At 36.8% G+C, this 19,152-nt stretch overlaps 1 protein-coding gene and 1 long non-coding RNA gene across 3 annotated transcripts in view; one reads left to right on the top strand and one right to left on the bottom strand.

Annotated features, from left to right (window-relative positions):
- Nucleotides 1-3,916: 3,916 nt before the first annotated feature.
- Nucleotides 3,917-13,375, bottom strand: LOC124211948 (uncharacterized). The gene is made up of 3 exons (XR_006881550.2): nucleotides 13,274-13,375; nucleotides 5,139-5,232; nucleotides 3,917-4,107 (listed from the first exon to the last, which is right to left on the bottom strand). It is a non-coding gene; the product is annotated as an uncharacterized lncRNA (long non-coding RNA).
- LOC124211947 (nucleoredoxin) overlaps nucleotides 10,758-19,152 on the top strand; it is a 72,378-nt gene continuing 63,983 nt past the window's right edge. For both annotated transcript variants that reach the window (XM_046611507.2, XM_046611508.2), the window contains exon 1: nucleotides 10,758-11,210. In XM_046611507.2, the coding sequence (XP_046467463.1) occupies nucleotides 10,803-11,210 (408 nt within the window). In that variant the 5' untranslated portion in view covers nucleotides 10,758-10,802. The remainder of the gene's footprint in view (nucleotides 11,211-19,152) is intronic.

The raw sequence follows: 19,152 nt of genomic DNA on the forward strand, positions 1-19,152 counted from the left end.
TCCGAATGTGAAATGTCGGGAGTCGAATCTACACTTATCGCATAATACCTGGAGGCTTTTACATCCGAAATCAATTTTTTGAGTAGATCAACATATATCATCGCAATGAATTCTTCGCAAATATCCTTAGAAAAATACGATACGTTTCCTTTTCCTGGATTTCCGAACCGATCGATGTGATTTTGGAGAAATGGATCGTTACGAGCCATCACTTCAAGAATACCCAAATAATTGCCATTGCTGACCGATCCAAATTTCTCTTCTGTTCCTCGGAAAGCCAAGCCTCGGGTTGCAAGAAACTTTATCGCAATTATAACGCGAGTCAGTACTTGTCGCCAGTAATTACATTCTTGAATGTATTGCACATGTAACTTGCTATCAATCTTTCCCAATAAATTTCCTCACAGTACATGCTTTTGTGTATTTTCTCGATGACCAAGACTTCTCTCATGCTCAGCTATTCGCACATCATTCTTCCAGTCGTTGAAGCCTTCTGTAAACGCGTTTACTGATGTCGAGAATAGCATACAAGGTATGCAATACACGCAACCTTTCGAGTGCGAATATGCTAACCATTCTCGTCGGTGCATTTCACCATTTGATATTTTTTGAAAAAATATTTGCGCAGTACAATATCTTGTTTTAGACCCATAAACGCGTTTTGAAGCCCGAAAATTCTTCAATCTCGGATCCTCTTGCTCCAACGGATTTCGTAAAATGAAATCAATCATTTCTGAATTTCTTTTTGGCCACAAACCAGGGTCAGCAAGAGAAAAATCACGATCGTGACCATCGGCACGAGTTTCAGCTGCAGAAGTCACTGAATTCGTAACTTCGTCGATTATTTTCTCCTCCTCAGCCTCCTTTTCATTTTCGACAATAGATTCTACTTGCAAACGCGATATTTGCTGAAATCAGGAGAATGCGGGAAAAAATTGCAGGATATGGTAAGACAGGAAATATACATTGATGAGGGTTTTGGAACCAACTAGAATGGTTGCCTCGTTATTTTGGCCATTTTTGCGTTTGGGATCCACAGGATTTTTTCCCCAGATTCATCTTTTACAAGTGATGATAATTAATTATTTCAAATTTTATTCAAACGTTGGTGAAAGGAAAATAAAAAATAATTTCAAATAACAGTCTAATACGTATATTAAATTATCAGGGTACGTCGATATTTACCTCGCCCGTCGAATCTTCAGTTGTAGCAAAACTTGATGTTTGCGCCGTTTCTTGAACTGTTTCCCGGTTGATGAAAAAAGTATCAATTCGCGGAATTTTTTGGGTTATGAGCGACTCTTTCTCCTCTTTCTCTTTTGTCAATTTACGGCGCTTGGCGCCACTCATTTTATTGACGCTCATTTGTCCAGCTGTCCGTTGTACTACAATGTAGGGACTGTAGGTTGGGAAATTTGTTCGCAGAAATGTTTGACAACAAAAATGAATTGAGCACGAAAAAACTTAAATTCGCTTGTCAGGATGTGTCGCAGTGGGCGTACGATTGGTATTGGTGCATAAGAGAAGGGGGCGCGCAAACTTGCGAATTTCGCCGGCCTGTGGCGCCCCCTTCTGCCACGGCGCCCACGGCGCCCTAGGCTCGGGCCTAGCGGGCCTAGTGCATAAACCGCCCCTGAATAAACATAAACAAACTTGTAGGGATTTTTTTGTATAATTTTAGTCTTTACGTTTTTTTTTCCTACAGTCAATGTGTAATGTCGTACGCCAACGGCAACAAAAAAAGTATCGTCAAAATAATTTCTCGCGAACCATTCGACGACTGAATGCCTCTGTAAAATGTGAATCAAATTATTTTGAGTGAAAAAACCCTTTTCCACACTACCGCAGAGTTAGAGTTTCAGTCGCGTTTTTTTTTTTTTGTTTTTTTTCTGACGTGATGCCCCCTGTAGGCCTAATTCACGTATCATTACTTGCAAGTATGTTTTGTTTTCTGACATTACCTTCCTTATAAGACTTTAAAATGAGAATTCCGTTTTTTTCTTACAAGTGTGAACAATCCGAGCGATGTATTTTCATACCCTTTCTTATAATCATAAACAAGAAATCATTTTCAAAAATTTCAAAAAATTTAGGGAACTCGTATCGAAGCTGCAAACTTTGAAGATACTGCGTGCATTCTAATGGGAGACAAACTTGCACGACTGCAGGACAATGAGATTTTAATTTCACCCACTCGCAAGTAACGAACTACCTAAAATTCATGAAAATTCACCATCAACCGGTTCCCGTTAAAACTAATGAACGGGATTTTTTTGAAATAATCCTGGCTTCCTTGACGTAATTACAATACACATATGTCACATGTCGAAACTTGTCAACTTCCACAATGTAATTAATGTTTCGCCCAAGAACTTCGTTAAGGTACCCGTGCATACTTCGATCTGAAAAGTAAAATAAAATAAAACTTATCGATGACAAATTTTTTCCATCTTCAATGGAAGCAAGTACATAAAATTGTAAGAACCAATTACGTAGCCAATTGTGAGTAACAATATACTTACTAATGAGATGCAGGACACACCTTTAGATATTGGTTGAAAAATTTTACAAATAAAGTTTATCTATCTATTCTGCCCTTGTACGTTGATCCATACGCATATACTTAGTTGCCATTCGAATTAGAGCTGTAACCACGCCTGCACGGTGATGAATACTCGTGGCAATTAATAAGGCCGGGGGTAAAAGCAGTCGCAAGGAAAAGTTACAATCAAGAGTCGCCGAGCTGCGGTACTTTCAGAGGATTTTGAAACTTAAGTCAAAGGGGATTACCGGTCACCTCCATTCGCCCCATGAGCCCCTGAGGGTTTGCCAAGAGATTATCGTCGCTGCTGACTCGTGAAGCCCTGACGACTCGCAGGGTTGGTCAACAGCCAGTCCAACCTCGAAGTTCGTTTAATACATTTTCTGCGGCCTCATTTCCTGCCTTAGACGCGATAGTCCAGTCAATAGTGTAACGTGTCGGAATCCGTATACTATAATTTCACTTATAGCTAATTAGAACTCGCTATATTCAGTCATTAATTTATTTCGCCGATCGGCAAAAAAAAAAAAGAATGCGCGGGGCAAAACAACGCTCCACGGTCTTTGCCGGACCACAGCTGGCAGCAGCGAACAACCTTCACTCGATCTGCCCCGAGTCACCGACTCCCTCGCTCATCGCCCCATAAGCAAATTAGCATATTATTATGAATAACTAGGCCTTAATAATCGATAAAATCAGCGTATTAGATGTGCTCATACATATTGAGGTTGCGCATCGCGGATCGTACTTCGGTCTTTCTGCCTGTCGGACCCTGTGACATCACGAGTTACATCGGTAGTCGTGAGCTCGAATTGACTTCGGTCCTTCTGCCCGCTAAACTATTGATTTTTGAAGTAGCAAATCTCAACATTTAAACTCATGTCTTAGCTTCACCTTATTTGCTTGAATATATATATATATATAGTCTTTATGAGGACCTACTGACGAATGATAATTTTCTAATTGAAATTACGAAGGTAACAAGAAGTGTTTAACTTTTGATTAAATGTAGCGCGACAAACGTCGTTCCGGAAGTTGAATATATATATATATATATATATATACAAAATTATCATTCGTCAGTTGGTCCTCGTAAAGACTAACAGGTGCAAACCGAAAACGGGATTACTATTTATTCTCTAACCACTCGACAGCGGAGGTTTTATTGTTGATTACCAATTACAATCCACTGTACAATTTTCCAATATTGGAGGTTTAGTATTATCTTTACGTGTCCAACTTCTCGCTATAGAGCGGAAGTGGAATTATCCCAAGTACTCACCCATCCCAAATACACTTAAAACTGTGCTAACTTTGAAACATCCAATATCCATATTTCTTTTACAAAGCATGCACACGTGGCCGGAGTGTCACAATAGGGACTAAAAAAGACTTTTGCTCTACAAGAGGTGGAGTATAAATGATTTTGATACATGTTATTTAGTTTCAGGCCCCGATGAAAGTTCCAAGTTTTTGACATTGGAGGCAGGGGAAGGGGTCAGCGCCATCGTGGATCGAGGGTACCAAAACTTAGTTCTTGCAAGATAATTCATCAACGGTTGATCCTACCACAAAAATGTATAATACACGTTTGAAGAAGACTCAATTTTTTGTGAAAACACTTTTTTTGTAAGTCTGATGTGTAACGGAGTTATAGCGGCGGAAACGTGAACATTCTTCCAAAAAATCATCCAATTTAATCTTTTCACGGGAAATTTTGTAACAATATTGTACAGTGAGCTGAAAGTACATATTTCAAAGAATCTTTCCTAAAAATTTGAGTCAATTTGAAGTATACGTTTTTTATCTATTTGATTTTCTAATTTTTCCGATCCATTCGATTTACCAAGTTTCCACGTTGAAATATCGGTAAACTAATGGTGGGATCGTGTTCCCCGATAAATTTGCAATCAATTTTATATTTTGGATTTTTGTTTTAACTAATAATATATGGAATACAGGTAAAACACGATTTTTTAAATTTAAATACCAGTCAACAGTGGCTTCAGTCCTATAAAAGGTGGGATACAAATGATTTTCAAGTACGAAGACGATTTTTCTTGACCTTGGTGAATTGGTGAGTAATATTATTCTTGGATATGAAGGTCATAAACAAAAAACACTTTTTTTGTGTTAACGTTTCAGCCCGGATGGGGGCCCTCCTCAGAACAATTTTATTTCAGAACATCTGTCACGAACAGAAAATTTTAAAATAATGTACAACGTTAGTTATAACAAAATTAAATGTGAGAAGTTTCGGTAATAAGAAGGAATGTTTGTGCTAATATACATGAGAGGAATCAGGGCTGAAACGTTAACACAAAAAAACTGTTTTTTGTTTATGACCTTCGTATCCAAGAATAATATTACTCGATTTTCAAGTACGTTATTTAGTTCCGAGCCCCGATGAAAAATCCAAGTTTTCGACCTACTTATTTTTTCAAAATAATTTGTTACACATTAGATTTACAAAGAAAGTGATAAAACAAAAAATGTAGGGAATTTAGTATTCTTTAAATTTGTGCCAAACATTTTTGCCGTAGGATTAATCGTTGAGGAATTAATTTGGAAAAAAAAAAAAAACAATTTTCTGTACCTTTGATCCGAGATGGCGGACTGCGCTGTTCCTCCCCCTCACCTCCCCTCCCGCCCCGCGGTCGAAAACTTTGATTTTTCGTCGGGGCCCGAAACTAAATAACATATATCAAAATTATTTCTAACCCACCTTTTGTAGGGTTAAAGCTCCTATTGACTGGACTACGAATTATGATCGTCAAGATTCGACAGATGCTACAGACTTAATAACGCGATACCTAACCTAACTTAATAACCGCGATAAGAGATGGGGAATCACGAGCCGCTGCGTTTGTCCCGAATTATTACCACATCCAGAGGGAACATGTGCAAGCAAGTAGCGGATGATTTACTCGTGTTTATTTATTCAGCATATTTTATGCACCAGACGGAACACGTGGGGCGGACTGGGAAAGGAGAAACGGCATGCGCACAGCTATTTAAGGATGTCCACATCTTCTTGTGCTTTGTGATCTGCACAAATTGAGGAGGCTGGTTGGCAAAAAATCGTTAGAAATAGTCGTACCTAGACCATTGACTAAATTATTATATTCGTAAGATGCAAAGATTTCGTTGGAAATATTTTTTTTTTTGTCGTATATACTGGAATTATGAATGGAAGATTAGATATCGATGCTTCGTTTCACATTCTTTCAAATTGGTTGATAATGATGAAGTAAATTTTCTTGATTTCACTCTACGATCACTTAGTTTATGCAGAAAACTGCACTTTTTCTGTAAATCCAGTGAAACAGATTCTTTTTTTTTTCAGTAGTCAGTTCAATATTCAATATTGCCATTCGTCGATCGTGATTGATATCTGTGCAATTTCGTAATATTGAATACTTAACGATGCCATCGTGATCAAAAAAAGCACTTCAGTAAATTTGTCGAAAATAATTTCTTGAATAGAATGAGCCTTCGTAGAGTGAAATAAAACAAATTTATTATATTCCGAACCGTTTCATGAAGCGGTTTGGAACTAAGCATCATTATCTAAGCTTTGGTTCATGATTTCCGTATTCTCTATTTTTATAAAATCAAAAAGATTTTGACGCCTTTATGAATATAACAATTGAATCAATGTACAATACACGACTACCTTGGGATAAAATTAGTGAAAAATATGGATAGTTGGCCAACCAATCTTTCGTTAAGGGGGGGACTTTGGAGAAATGTTGATAGAATTGATGTTTTCGCTTATGGAACGACTAAAAAAAATGTCATGAAAAATTCCTTCTTGCTAGATTTAGGTTGCGTGTATGGACAAAGAATTACTAGCAACTGTGCAGGAAATCTTCCGCTAAAAATTCCTTACGCGTACATTTTCATCACTATAGATAAAAAGAAAAATTTTCTGACCGAATACTACCATAATCTCGAAATCTTGTAGGAAGGGATTGTCGATTTTACCTTTTTTAATATTTACAAAAACAGAACCATCGGTGTATTGTCAAAATTTCGCCAAAGTCACCCCATGAAACATTGTGCCCCTGATGACACGGACGAAGAGTATAATCGGTTGCCTGTGTTCAATGCTATTTCATTATTCATTTAGCATGGCCGCATAGCGTATGAAACATATTATTCATAGCTTCATGCAAAATGATTTGGTAGATCACAAAAAACCTTTGGCGGCCAATCAAATGTCTTTTTTCACTATTAAAGAAATTTAATAAATTTGATTCATATAATGTTACCATTGCTGTAAGTAACTCTGTTTCAGCTTTTTAAGTAGCCCAAAAATGAATCGATTATTTTCAAAACACAAATTTATAAACACTTCTCTGGAGTTTATTTTGTCTTTGCCACAGCAACAAATGAAATGGTACATATCACAGAAAATTCAGAAGAAGTAGTGGGAAGTAGTTTTTTCTCTTTTGTCGCGGTGGAAAACTTTTGGTACAACGTACTTTGCAAGGCTACTGAAGTTCTTCAGGTCGGGTTGTGTCGGGTAAAATAGATTACTTTCGGGTCGGGTAATCTAAAATTTCGGGTATTCTGGAATTGTGGAGTTTCCGAAAATTTTGGTCACGACTGTTCTCGCTTCTCCCCAAAATACAGGGACTTCTAAAGTGAACAGGGATTTTCAAAAAATCTGAAGGACTATTTCGTAGCCATCTGGAGTTGTGAGTTCTGGAGGTTCTATTCTCAAAGAATCAAAAAAAGGCTCACCGAAAAATATACTCTCGAATTCTTTCATATCTACTTCATTAGCGCATCATCGTAAAATACAGTACAACCTCTGAATAGTGTCACTCCCAATTCCTTTTATTTTTGTTACACAAATTTATAGCAATAGCCGAAAAACATATTGTATGTTCATTTATTCGCTCATACAATACATAAATTATGGGTCAAAAGGTGAATAAGGTAAAATTTTAAATGTCAACCGTCTTTTATTCGTTAAAAATTGTATAAATAAATCGTATTTGTTAGTTTAATTTATCTACGTAAATTGTATCTCTTTAATTTGAGTGATTAAATACTCTCTCATTTTAATTTTATATGTTTCGATGAAGTTTCGTCATTTTAGATGTTTTGAATGGTTTCACTATGATGATCGTTTATCTTTTGGTTACCAGTAGCGTAGATCAGTCGATGTTATTAATGGCGATACTTCCGTTGAAATCATAAATTAATGTTACTTCCTTTTCGAAGATATCTCACAAGGTTTAATATAGAAATTCATACTGATTTAGTGATTATTTAACTTATGCCTTCATTTAAATGTTGTTTTGTGAGTAAAGTATTATGTTATCATTATCAATGTCAAAATTGTACACAATATAGACGATATTTATAAAGACGAAAATACGTCACGTTGTGAGAGAGAGCTCATCTCTTCGAGGACAGGTGTAAATCTAAGAATGCGGACACCACGTGACGTAAAAATAGAGTCAATTACACTTGAATACTTTTTTTTTCGTTTGCGGCTGGGATATTTAAATCTTTACATAGTCAATCTGAATTTTGTTAATTTAGAATATCAATTTAGATCCGCATAAATGCCACATAACTTGAATAAGAATTCAGTGCTTTCACAAAATACCCCGAAAATACGCTCTTAAAAATAAAGCAACCAACTATATCGCATATTTATTATACCCTCTCATTGTCAACCGTTGAATATACAAGCTGTGCATAAGTATCCTACATCAAGCGACTACGTTTATTATTGTAGGTTTTTTAACTTTGCGTTGATCAAAATTACAGAAATTCAAGGCTTGCGGAGTCACGGCCATCTGAAATTTATGGGATCTTGCTAGTGTAACGAGTCGAAAAGTAGCTGATTATGTCCGATGATTCAAAACGTCAATTAGTCTGATTTTTTTTTATATGTAAAATCAAAGTACTCTGAATAGAGAACAGAAAATACGTTTTTAAACGTGTTTTTTTTACCTTTACATTTATTTCAATGGTTTTCTTGAAACGTGGTTTTTCAAAACGATGTACACTGTCAAAGCATGAGTTTTATAGCTTCCTATAAAAGCTTTTTTTTTTGACATTTTCATATTTTTTCTAACGAAAAACTGTTGAAAAAATAGACTATATTCGATACTCTTTTTCAAACCACCGCCATTTTGTCAATTTTAATAAAAAAAATCTTCGTAGCAAGATGGCGGCTTTCGTACTGATAAATAATATTTTTACGAATTTAGTTTCAGATAATATTTCCGAGCATAACCGTGTACACCCTGAAAATTCCTTTTTTTCGAAGACACTTTCGACCGTTAAAAAAATTGTCAAAAAATAAAAATAAACGTTTACAAATTTTGTTTTCTATTTTTTACGAATCCTTTGATTTGACGTAAAAAATCAGACCGATTAGCGTATTTTAACGAAAATCATCTATTTTTCGACTGGTTACTTGAGCATGATCCCTTAAAATTTGGTATCGACGGTGGCTGAAAATACGGAATAAGGATTCACGGCGGTAGAACAAAGCTTTGGTAAATCGAAGGAGCAGGGGGAGAACCGTCCTGAATCGCAAGGTTTATCACAAAAGGTATTCAGTCGAGGAAGTAATAAATATCATAGTTGGAAATCACGTGATATACTGAAAATTAACTCGTGATGAGCTAGAAATCAATCAAGATTAGTAGAAATCAACGTTAAGGGGGTACAGAGGTGGACGGCTGAAACATTGGGTAAGATTTGGGAATCAATATGGAGAGAATCAATTAATTAATTCAATGGGGGTTTGTTATATTCAAAACTATACGAATCAAATTTTATTTACATATTTCTTTATTGTAGTAAAATGATAGAAGGTATTATTGTTGAAGATAATGTCGATCATTTCGCTCAGTAACGCATGTCTTATGGTGCCCGCGATATCTCAAAAACGGTTCAAACAATTTACTTCAAACTGAGAGACCGTATTCTTGGACCCTCTTTGCCATGATCCGATTACTTTCTTTCTGAACAAAATGGCGACCGGTTAAAGTTAAAATTCGATAATTTGTAAAAACTTTTCGATTGTTTAAATTGAATTAACAAAAAATCTGATAATGTTTTGAAAGAAGTGGCAAAGAGGATCGAAAATGCTGTTTCTAAATTAAAAGTAATTCGGTTCAGCTGTTTTTTTTAGATATCGTACTTGCACAACAAAACACATCAGCTAACTGAATAGTTGACGTTAAAGTCAGTGACAATGGTTCGTATCAATTGGATATGTTAACAAAAACATGTTACCGGAGCTCGTTTACCATACTCTTGAACGAAACAAACTCGATCGAATCGCATTATTGCTTGATAGTAAGTAATAGGTTCCTAAAATTCATCCACTTTCTCAGCGGTCTACTCTTAAGTATACACAACGAATAACTGAAGTTTAAATTCCGGATTTAAAAAGTTCCGAAAACGCCAAATTCCGATTTTTTTTTGGATAAATTTAAAGTAAAGAAATCAAACTTTGACGAAACATAAAAATTCCGAATGATCGAAGATTTTCAGCTCTGCGAATTTCTGCTTGGTGAAATTTCACCACTTCGATCTTTCTTTATTTTGGATTTTCGATATTTTTACATTTGGAATCTTGATGATTCTGATGTTCGGTTTTTCTGTATTTTTACACCGACTCGTTGGGTACATTACGCTGCGTGGGTATATTTTAATTTTTGGATTTTTCACTCTGTCGAAACCTTATTTTTCGGAATATTGCATTTCGGAACTTTGAGTCGTCAGCTTTCCAACCATTCGAAACTTTGTTGTTTCGTAAATGTTTGATTTCCCTACTTCAAGTATCGCCAGCAAATAATTCGGAATTAGGCGCTTTCGGAACTTCTCAAATTCGAATCTTCTACCTCGACCGAAATTACCGTTCATTCGATTTCCAAGTGAATAGCTCCGCGGCATCGACGGCGGTTGAAAATGCGGAGTAGGAATTGACGGCGTCGATACACGAACTTTGTCAAGTGGAGAAAGGCGGCGGGGGTTGTGAATAGGGGATGTTTTAAAAAAAATTACGAAAATAAGGTGGAAAAACGTGATACACTTAATTGCGCGAGGGCAGAGCAGGCCGGGCGTCCCGACGGGAGTCAGCGCGACGTCGCGTCCCTCTCCCCTCGAGCTTCCGGCGCGTTCCACCCCTCAAGACGACGCGGGCGTCGCGACGCCTCGAGTTCACCCGGACCTCCGCGGCAGTAGTGCGCGGATCACCGTACGGTTGACATAGATTTTGATGGCCACGTGCGCAGGCAGCGCCGTCAGCGAGACGAACACGGGGGCGACGAACTGGCAGCAAAGGGTGTTCGGCCGGCAGCTGGTGCGATGCAACCAGGCGGATTCGGCCCTCTGCGATGTGGGGAAGGTGTTCGTGAACGAGGGAGGCGAGGCCGCCTGCGAGACGATCGGTGTCTACTTCAGTTTCATAAACCCGGGCGCGACGTGTGACGACTTTACCAGACAGCTGACCGAGCTTTACGGTTCTGTTAACGCCGCTACCAACACCGCCAAGAAGAGGTTCGAGGTCATCCATGTGGTCCTTTGGAGCAACGTGGCCGACGTTATCGACTTCCAGGAGAGCTTCCAAGGACACGTGGCCGAGCTTCCGTGGCTCGCGTTGCCCAACGACGACTACGAAAGAAAGGTAGGGCTCGCCGATCTTGAATCGATTCTGACGTGATCGAAGCAAAGGGCCGGGTGCGGGGCGAAATTCATAATAGGCAAAAAGACGAATAGTCGAAATTCCGAATAGCTAGAATACCGAATAGTGTTAATTCCGAACAGTCAAAACACTGAAGTGTTGAAATTCCCGATGGTCAGAACAGCGAATAATCCAAATTCCGCACGGTCACAACACTAAATATTAAAAATTCCGAAGGGTCGAAACACCGAATAATCAAAATTCCGAATCGTCAAAACACCGAATAGTCAAAATTCCGAACGGTGAAAACACTAAACAGCCAAAACTCCGAATGGTCGAGATATGGGATAGTTTAAATTCCGAACGGTTGAAACACTGCATAGTCAAAATTCCGAATGGCCAAAGCCCTGAACGTTACCAACCTTCAAAAAAGCATTAAAAAAGCATTATCCGCATATATGTATATAAGATTGATAACCTCGAACTTTTGACTATTCGGAAGTTTAACCCGCACCCGCCTTTTTGATTTTATACCTACGAACCAATTATAATTACGATTCCAATTTTAACGGTTTAATGGATTGATTTTAGTACTAGATCGATTCCATAGAAAATGTTTCTGAGCAAATCGATTGAAAGTCGATCCGAGATATGATCGCTTTGAAAGAATCAAATGTCTCTGTACTAATTGTAAGTGGTAGGTAACGCCGGGCGCTCATCGCAAGCTCGCTATTTACCGTAAACATATCAATTGCCGAAACGATTCGTGACACGTGTGTACAGCCGACACGATTTACGGTCAGATAATGAGACAACGAAGAATGCCCGCAAACATGCGGGAACCCGAAGTTTGTATGCCGGCTGTTTAATTCATTAGAACGTAAATTAACCGGGCCTAAAACGCCGCTGTACTATCATTCTGTCCCTGCAACAGGAAGAATAAATAAAAACATACCCCCTCCCCCTCTCCGGTAACGGACACTCGTCACGCAGTGCCCCCTGTACGCCATCTTGCATACACGCCTAATTAGTTGGGGGTTTTTGGGAGCCACCTGCCGTTGCAAGTAGCTTTAACTCTACGTGTTACGTTGCGAAGTAACGTATTTGGTTTGCCACCGACTTGGAAGTCCTGGGAAAGTTAGAACACCTTCAAAGTTATTTCAAAGTTGAAAAATATTGTTTTTTTTTTTTTTAATCGTTGTTTTAATATTTTAGTTCAACTAACTTCAACCTGTAAGATTGAAATACATTATTGTAGCTCGTTGAAAAGATTATAGTCCAATTACATCAGTCTATATGATTACAAATCGACAATCTCCATTGGTTATGTTTTATAATTAGGAAAATTAAGTATCTGCAGAAGTTTCATTAGTGAATCAAGCAGGAATTTTTCACGACATTTTAAACAATACAAAAATCATGTTTAGAATTTATAAAACAAAAAATGAAACACGTAATTGTTGTTGATTATGAAGAAGAGAGAAAAACTGCACGTTTTGGTTTCTGCAGCACTTGTAAAAGTCGGGAAACATTTTGTTCTCAATGTTTCTTCAAGACATGGTGTTTACTTTACAAACTATAATGTGAACTTGTGCGCGACAAAAAAAAGAAAAAAAATCCACGTCATTATCGAAAATCCATTTCATAGACAATTTATGTAAACACTCGAAAAATGATACTGCACTTTTTCAGCGTTGAGAAGAAAAAACCATCGCATAACGTGTGTGCTAACTAAATTTATTAATAATTTCGCGTCATCTGTTGAACTCCACGATTGTTCGATTTCCAGTCTCTCGAGGGGATGCTATTTAATCGAGATGGGCATGACTAACTTCCGTCGCATCGTTTTAAACCTTCGTTCCATAATGTTAATTGATTCTGTTAATCTTTTTATCTTCGTTCACCAAGTGACATGTAAGCGGCAATGCATGCACTTAACTCGAACAAAGAACTCCAAACAGTGAAAATTATATAATGCGGGCTATCCAATTGTCTCAATATAGTTCACGAGAATTAGCCTGCACACTGTTTCGTACAAACGATATACTCGAAAGTGTAGTACTTACTGTCCGCCGTGTGTTCAACGGCAATTTCCGTCGGGACCCTCCTAAACTATGCCGCGTATTTTCGTGTACAATTTTATCAGGCAGTACCCAACTCGGGATCACATGTCTGACTCACTCCGACATTATCTGCGCTTCTGTTCACGGCTAGCTCCGTGTGCGCAGGATCCTCGACTTCTCTGCACTTTGCAGCTCCAACTTAACGTAAGGTTATGTTTTCCGACGTGCGGTACCCTCGGTATTTGGAGCTGTGCCAGCATGGATTTAAAAAAAACAAAGTCACCGCTTAGCGCGACCGATGCTCATTCCGCGGAAAAGTTTCAACTGAGCTTTAAATTTTTTATAGATATACCATGGGCGAAGCGTTAGTGGTTTGACTGTAATTGTGAGACATGAAGTGGACCTCCGGTTTGAGATTTTTCTCAATAGGTATATTATGCAAAAGGTTGATATGTGCGAATTTCTGTTTCCTAGTTTTGAGTTGTATTTTTTTTTTTTTAGTTATATTTATTACACATGTCATCGATGAAACAAGAAAATTAAGTCATTATTCTGTCACAATTAATCTAAAAATAGCGAATGGTGGATTTACAGTTGGTAACTATTTATCAGCTTTGGGAGATGCTTTTTAAAAAAACGCCAAGAGTGAACCTTTTGACAAGTGATTGGTTTTTGAAAGAGCGAAAATTGTACTTCATATAATCTTGACGAATAAAGAATATCCTCTTTTTCACGTACGCGAAGGGAAAGGATTATTTAAGCCAAGTGATATTCGTTTGATTCAACTAAAGGCTATAGTCAAATGCAGCGAACACAATACTTACTTAATTCAACAAAATACTTTTGTCACAGGAAATACTTGTACAAACTCAATATAAAAACTGAATCAAGCCTTTGAACGATCATGCTGTTAATTTATTCAAGATGACACGGCGTGGGTTCCTTGCAATAATGTACATTTTGTATGAAGAAAATGTGTGATTGGAAAGACTACAAGTTTGATTGAACGCACCGTAATCGTTTTGTTTCAAAAATATTAAATTTTTGTACCTCACAAATAGAGCATGTTTTAATATATTTCCTGTCGAGTGACGAGTTCAAACGAATTCTTTGTATCACGTCGTTTATAATTCTGTTTACTCATAATTTTGCGGACTTACCCGATATATAATGAGTAAAACCGAAAAACTTATCGTTGCATTTGCTGAAATATAAATTGAACATGTGTCAATAGCTTATATTTATTTGTATCAATATGAATTTTGAGGATTCATAACTTAGTATTATGTTATCTTAGTTTGTAACAGGCTTGACGACAAATTTATCTTACGTCATTCGTATCCGACTTTCTAGAGCCAATTACGCGGTTTTATAACTATCTCTGAAGTTACTTCCATAGCGAGAAGGTTCACCACCTGGTGCCTGTTTAAAGCACTGATGTACCGACGTTTCTGATGAATATAATCGCTACTTGTTTCAAAGCAAATAGTGATTCTTTTACCGCGTAAAAAATTAGTGCAATTCATTTAAACAGTTACCCCAAATAAGCTTCGGTTAGATCAATAAAATATGGCATTGAATTTATGTAAATTTTTTGCTGGCTACATTTATGTAGTTATTTCATTTGAAGTATCTAATGGTTTCTGTCAGCGGACATGCGACATGGAGGAACAATACGTAAATTTCAAATGAAATGATGTTTAGTAGACTCAATTTCAGAAACACATCGAAAGGTTCACTCAAATCAATACTTTACTTGATCGTGACAACAAAGGCTTTTGTAGAATCAAGGGATTCTCTTGGCTAAATCATTTTGACAAACTAACTGAATCAAAATTGTTGAATTGAAGTTATCGAATTGGGAACAAGCGATACTAATTTGAAATGAATAGACTCCGACAAAATTTATTTTGTTGGTTCAAGAATTTCCTTCCCTCTGTGTAACGATCGCATTTCTCGCCGTGAACCAGGAAATAGACAAAAAATCAGAGTAAACCTACCCCTCTTCGGTGAAATTCTTTTTATGGGTTCGTTATCCCCTTAGAATAGTGAAGGGGAATCTGACCCCTGCGATGTTCGTGACGTCACTATCAAAAGTATTTGTGACAAACTCGCGAGGTTGCCATTGAAAATTATTGATCTCCTTCTGCTAATGGACGTTTTATAACAGCAGGCCGAAAATTTCTCTTCATCTTCCTGAATTTCATGCGTATGGAAAGAGTTATCACTTTATCACTCAAAAAATTCACAGTTGATATTTAGTTTAAATTATATTCAGCCGCAACGTATTTCATTGTTACGCCCCCGCCTACCTTTTTCAAAATTTCATTTTATTTAGAATAATTTCTCACGTTGCATGGTCTCACGCAAATATTTTCATTCTTATAAAAACCAGTTCCGCCCCTCTTAGTAAAAATTACGTAGAAATAGATAGTAGTCCCCAATATTATACGACGCAAATGATCAAATAGCGAGCACCATGAACTGAGTGAAAAAACCCTGAGCTACGTACCAGTAGCTCAAGCTGAAAATCTGTCGTTTGTTAAGACGTATTTTTCATCAATAATTAGGACATACCACTTACACCAGAAGCGCCAAATGAAAATAGAGTAATCAGTATACAGTATGAATGTATGTGTGTAAGTTACATTAAGATATCTTTTGTCAATATTTTAATTATGTAAGTAAGAAGACTGAGAACCATTGGATTACCCAGGTGGCGTTCCAGCAGAAAGAGCTGACCCAAAGGTCTAGCTTCGGGTTAATCTTTCACCTCATTGGCTAATTAACGCGCGCATTAATACACAAAGTTGCAACAGCGGGCTCTTGGACCCTCAAGACCAAGAAGCCGTGTCTTTCGTCTGTCGATTCGTGAGGTGCGTGGACGTCAATCCGGACTTGTCCTTCCCAAGCAGAGTAATGTTGGAAAATCTTAGTTGTGATCGGCCTAAGTCCCGTGCTAATACGTTAACATCGAGCGTTTCGGTTTACACTGTTAATTGAAAAAGACTCACTATCACCTTCGTTTCAACTTTTTGGTTTTGTACTAATTCTCATCATTTTGCAAATAAACACTTTGTGATTATTTCAATTTCCGAAATCAAATCAAGTTCTGCCCCGATTCATTAGAACTGGGTAGTGTTAAACTTTATAGTAAATTACAAAGCAATGCATGTTATTCTTTGACCACTTTAACGTAGTATTGGTGCCTAGCTACAAGTAATATCCTTTTGGATATTTCGAAAGCAACTCTCTTGTTTTCATCTTATCCCGTAATAACGATTTAATGTACAAGAATTGGTGGTTTCATTGCAAGTATAAATATAATTTACTTTTAATCCAAACAGTGAGATACAATATTATAACAACTGACCAACTGTAGAATTAACAATCATTCAGCATAGATGTTCTTGGTACCAATTCTGTGTTAATAACATTTTTAATCATCATAATACAACACTTTCAAAAAGGTGAAAACAGTTGAATTTAACTAATTTAATTATACTGGTTAATTTGTTTAGTTTATTTAATTTATTTAATTTAATTAAATACAAGTTACTTTTAATCTCAACAGAAACATACAGTAACGTATTATAATAACTGACGAACTGTAGAATTAATAATCGATCAGCACAGATGTTCCTGGTACCAATTATGTAGGAATAACATCTTTAATCACCATAATACAAAACTTACAAAACAGCGTAAACGGTTGTATTTAACTATTTCTGCAGCTTCTCTATTTGAACATAAATTCTTCCGTCAACGTTATCTATGTTTAAATTCACACACTTTAATAGTTATATATTTTCTCGTTTGATTTTAAACCATTTATTTCTCATCGTTGATTTTTATATCCGAATTGTTTGAAGAATACATCTTAACTTTTACCACATTAATTTATTTTAACCATTTATTTTGAACGATCACCCATCCTATATTATTTGAATAAATTGGTCTCAACCATTTAAAGAACTCTCATCGTCCACTATAGGACCAAGACAACTCGTATCCACATTATCGGCTTATCGAAAGGTAGGTTTTGTTAGTTTTTAAATTTTATTCATTGTCGTTACGTGGGAGCAGCTATGATTACACCGGCTCACGAAAAAAAAAAAGCGGTCTGTACATTTGAACAGACCCACCTATCTTTATGTATTTTGACGCGCTGAATCCGAATCTAGGGTGCATTTGGTCCGTACACCCTCAAAATTTTGAGAAAAGTGCAAAAAACCGTAAAAAATGGAAAAAACTGCAGTTTTGGTGATAAAAAAAATATCTAAATATAAATCATATAAGTTTTACATGTGATTCCATCCGCTGAGTATGAATCTAAAGTTTATTTTGCCTGTAGGCCCTTAAAAATGTAAATAAATTGCCAAAAATCCCTAAAAATTGCTATAAATTGTATTTACAGTAATAAAAAAATTGATTAAACATGATTAAATTTATTTCTCACATATAATTGTGATGCCCTAATGTTAATGCGAATCAGTCAGAAATTTACCAAAAATCGTTCAAAAAATCATAGAAAGATGAGGTAAGGAACGAGCTTTATCGAGTTCAAGCTGTTCTCCGTTTGTGTCGAACTCTTTCGTCTTCAAATGACCCACGCAATGGGTTTCTCTTTCGTTTTTTTATTGTCCTTCGTTACTTCTCTCTTCAGCGTCCAGCAAAAATCTGCCATCATGTTGACATTCTACTTCCCTTGATATCGATAAAGCTCGTTCCTTACCTTATCTTTCTATGCTTTTTTGAACGATTTTTGGTAAATTTCTGACTGACTCGCATTAACAGATTTTTTATTTGGATTTAGGGCATCACAATTATATGTGAGAAATAAATTTAATCATGTTTAATCAATTTTTTTATTACTGTAAATACAATTTATAGCAATTTTTAGGGAGTTTTTGCAACTTATTTATATTTTTAAGGGCCTACAGGCAAAATAAACTTTAGATTTATACTCAGCGGATGGAATCACATGTAAAACTTATATGGTTGATATTTAGAAATCTTTTTTTTCATTTTCCATTTTTTACGGTTTTTCGCACTTTTCTCAAAATTTTGAGCGTGTACGGACCAAACGGACCTCAGATTCGGATTCAGCGCGCGAAAATACATAAAGTTAGGTGGGTGTGTTCAAATGTACAGACCACTTTTTTTTTTTCTTCTTTTGTGGGCCGGTGTCATTAATCACCATTGCTCAGTACACGTCTCATCCCCACGTAACACATAATGTTAATCGTTGGAATAATGCCACCGAAAATTATCCATTCACTTTATCGTTGTCTCATTGTTATCAGAAATGATAACGAATGATAATGAAAAGTGAGCTTTCGAATTGTAACGGACGGACAAACGGAATTGTAAATAATATAAAACAAATTTTAATGTCAACGAATATTGTTTATAGTAAGCATTCAGCACGCTGCTTCACGGCTCAATAAATATGTTTGCCGGAGGCATGAAGGCTATAAGCACTACCCCAACAATGCACATAGGAAGTCCGAGAGTGCAAGTAATTTCATCTGACGATGAGTTTACCTGGTTTGGGGTTCCTGTGGTAGTAGTGGGTCTCTATCACCCGAGGGTCAGGTCGTAGGCTGCGCCTTGTTCAACAGAGCTGCTTGTGTGTAGCAGCCAGGTGAACTCAGGTCTTACCGATACCTTATGGTTTGAAACGAAAGAAAAAAACTCAGGTCCCAAAACTTTTTGACTCGTGTTGTATGTACCCACAAAATTCCCGTGTATCTTTACCTTGTATCAAACAACCAAATTGATTCGGTGATTCATAGTATATCATATACTTATGACTGCCACTATTACACGGTACAAAAGCAAAACACTATCAAAATCTGAGATGATTTTATTTGCTAATC

The sequence above is a fragment of the Neodiprion pinetum genome, chromosome 2 (genome assembly GCF_021155775.2).
Source record: "Neodiprion pinetum isolate iyNeoPine1 chromosome 2, iyNeoPine1.2, whole genome shotgun sequence".
NCBI lineage: Eukaryota > Metazoa > Arthropoda > Insecta > Hymenoptera > Diprionidae > Neodiprion > Neodiprion pinetum.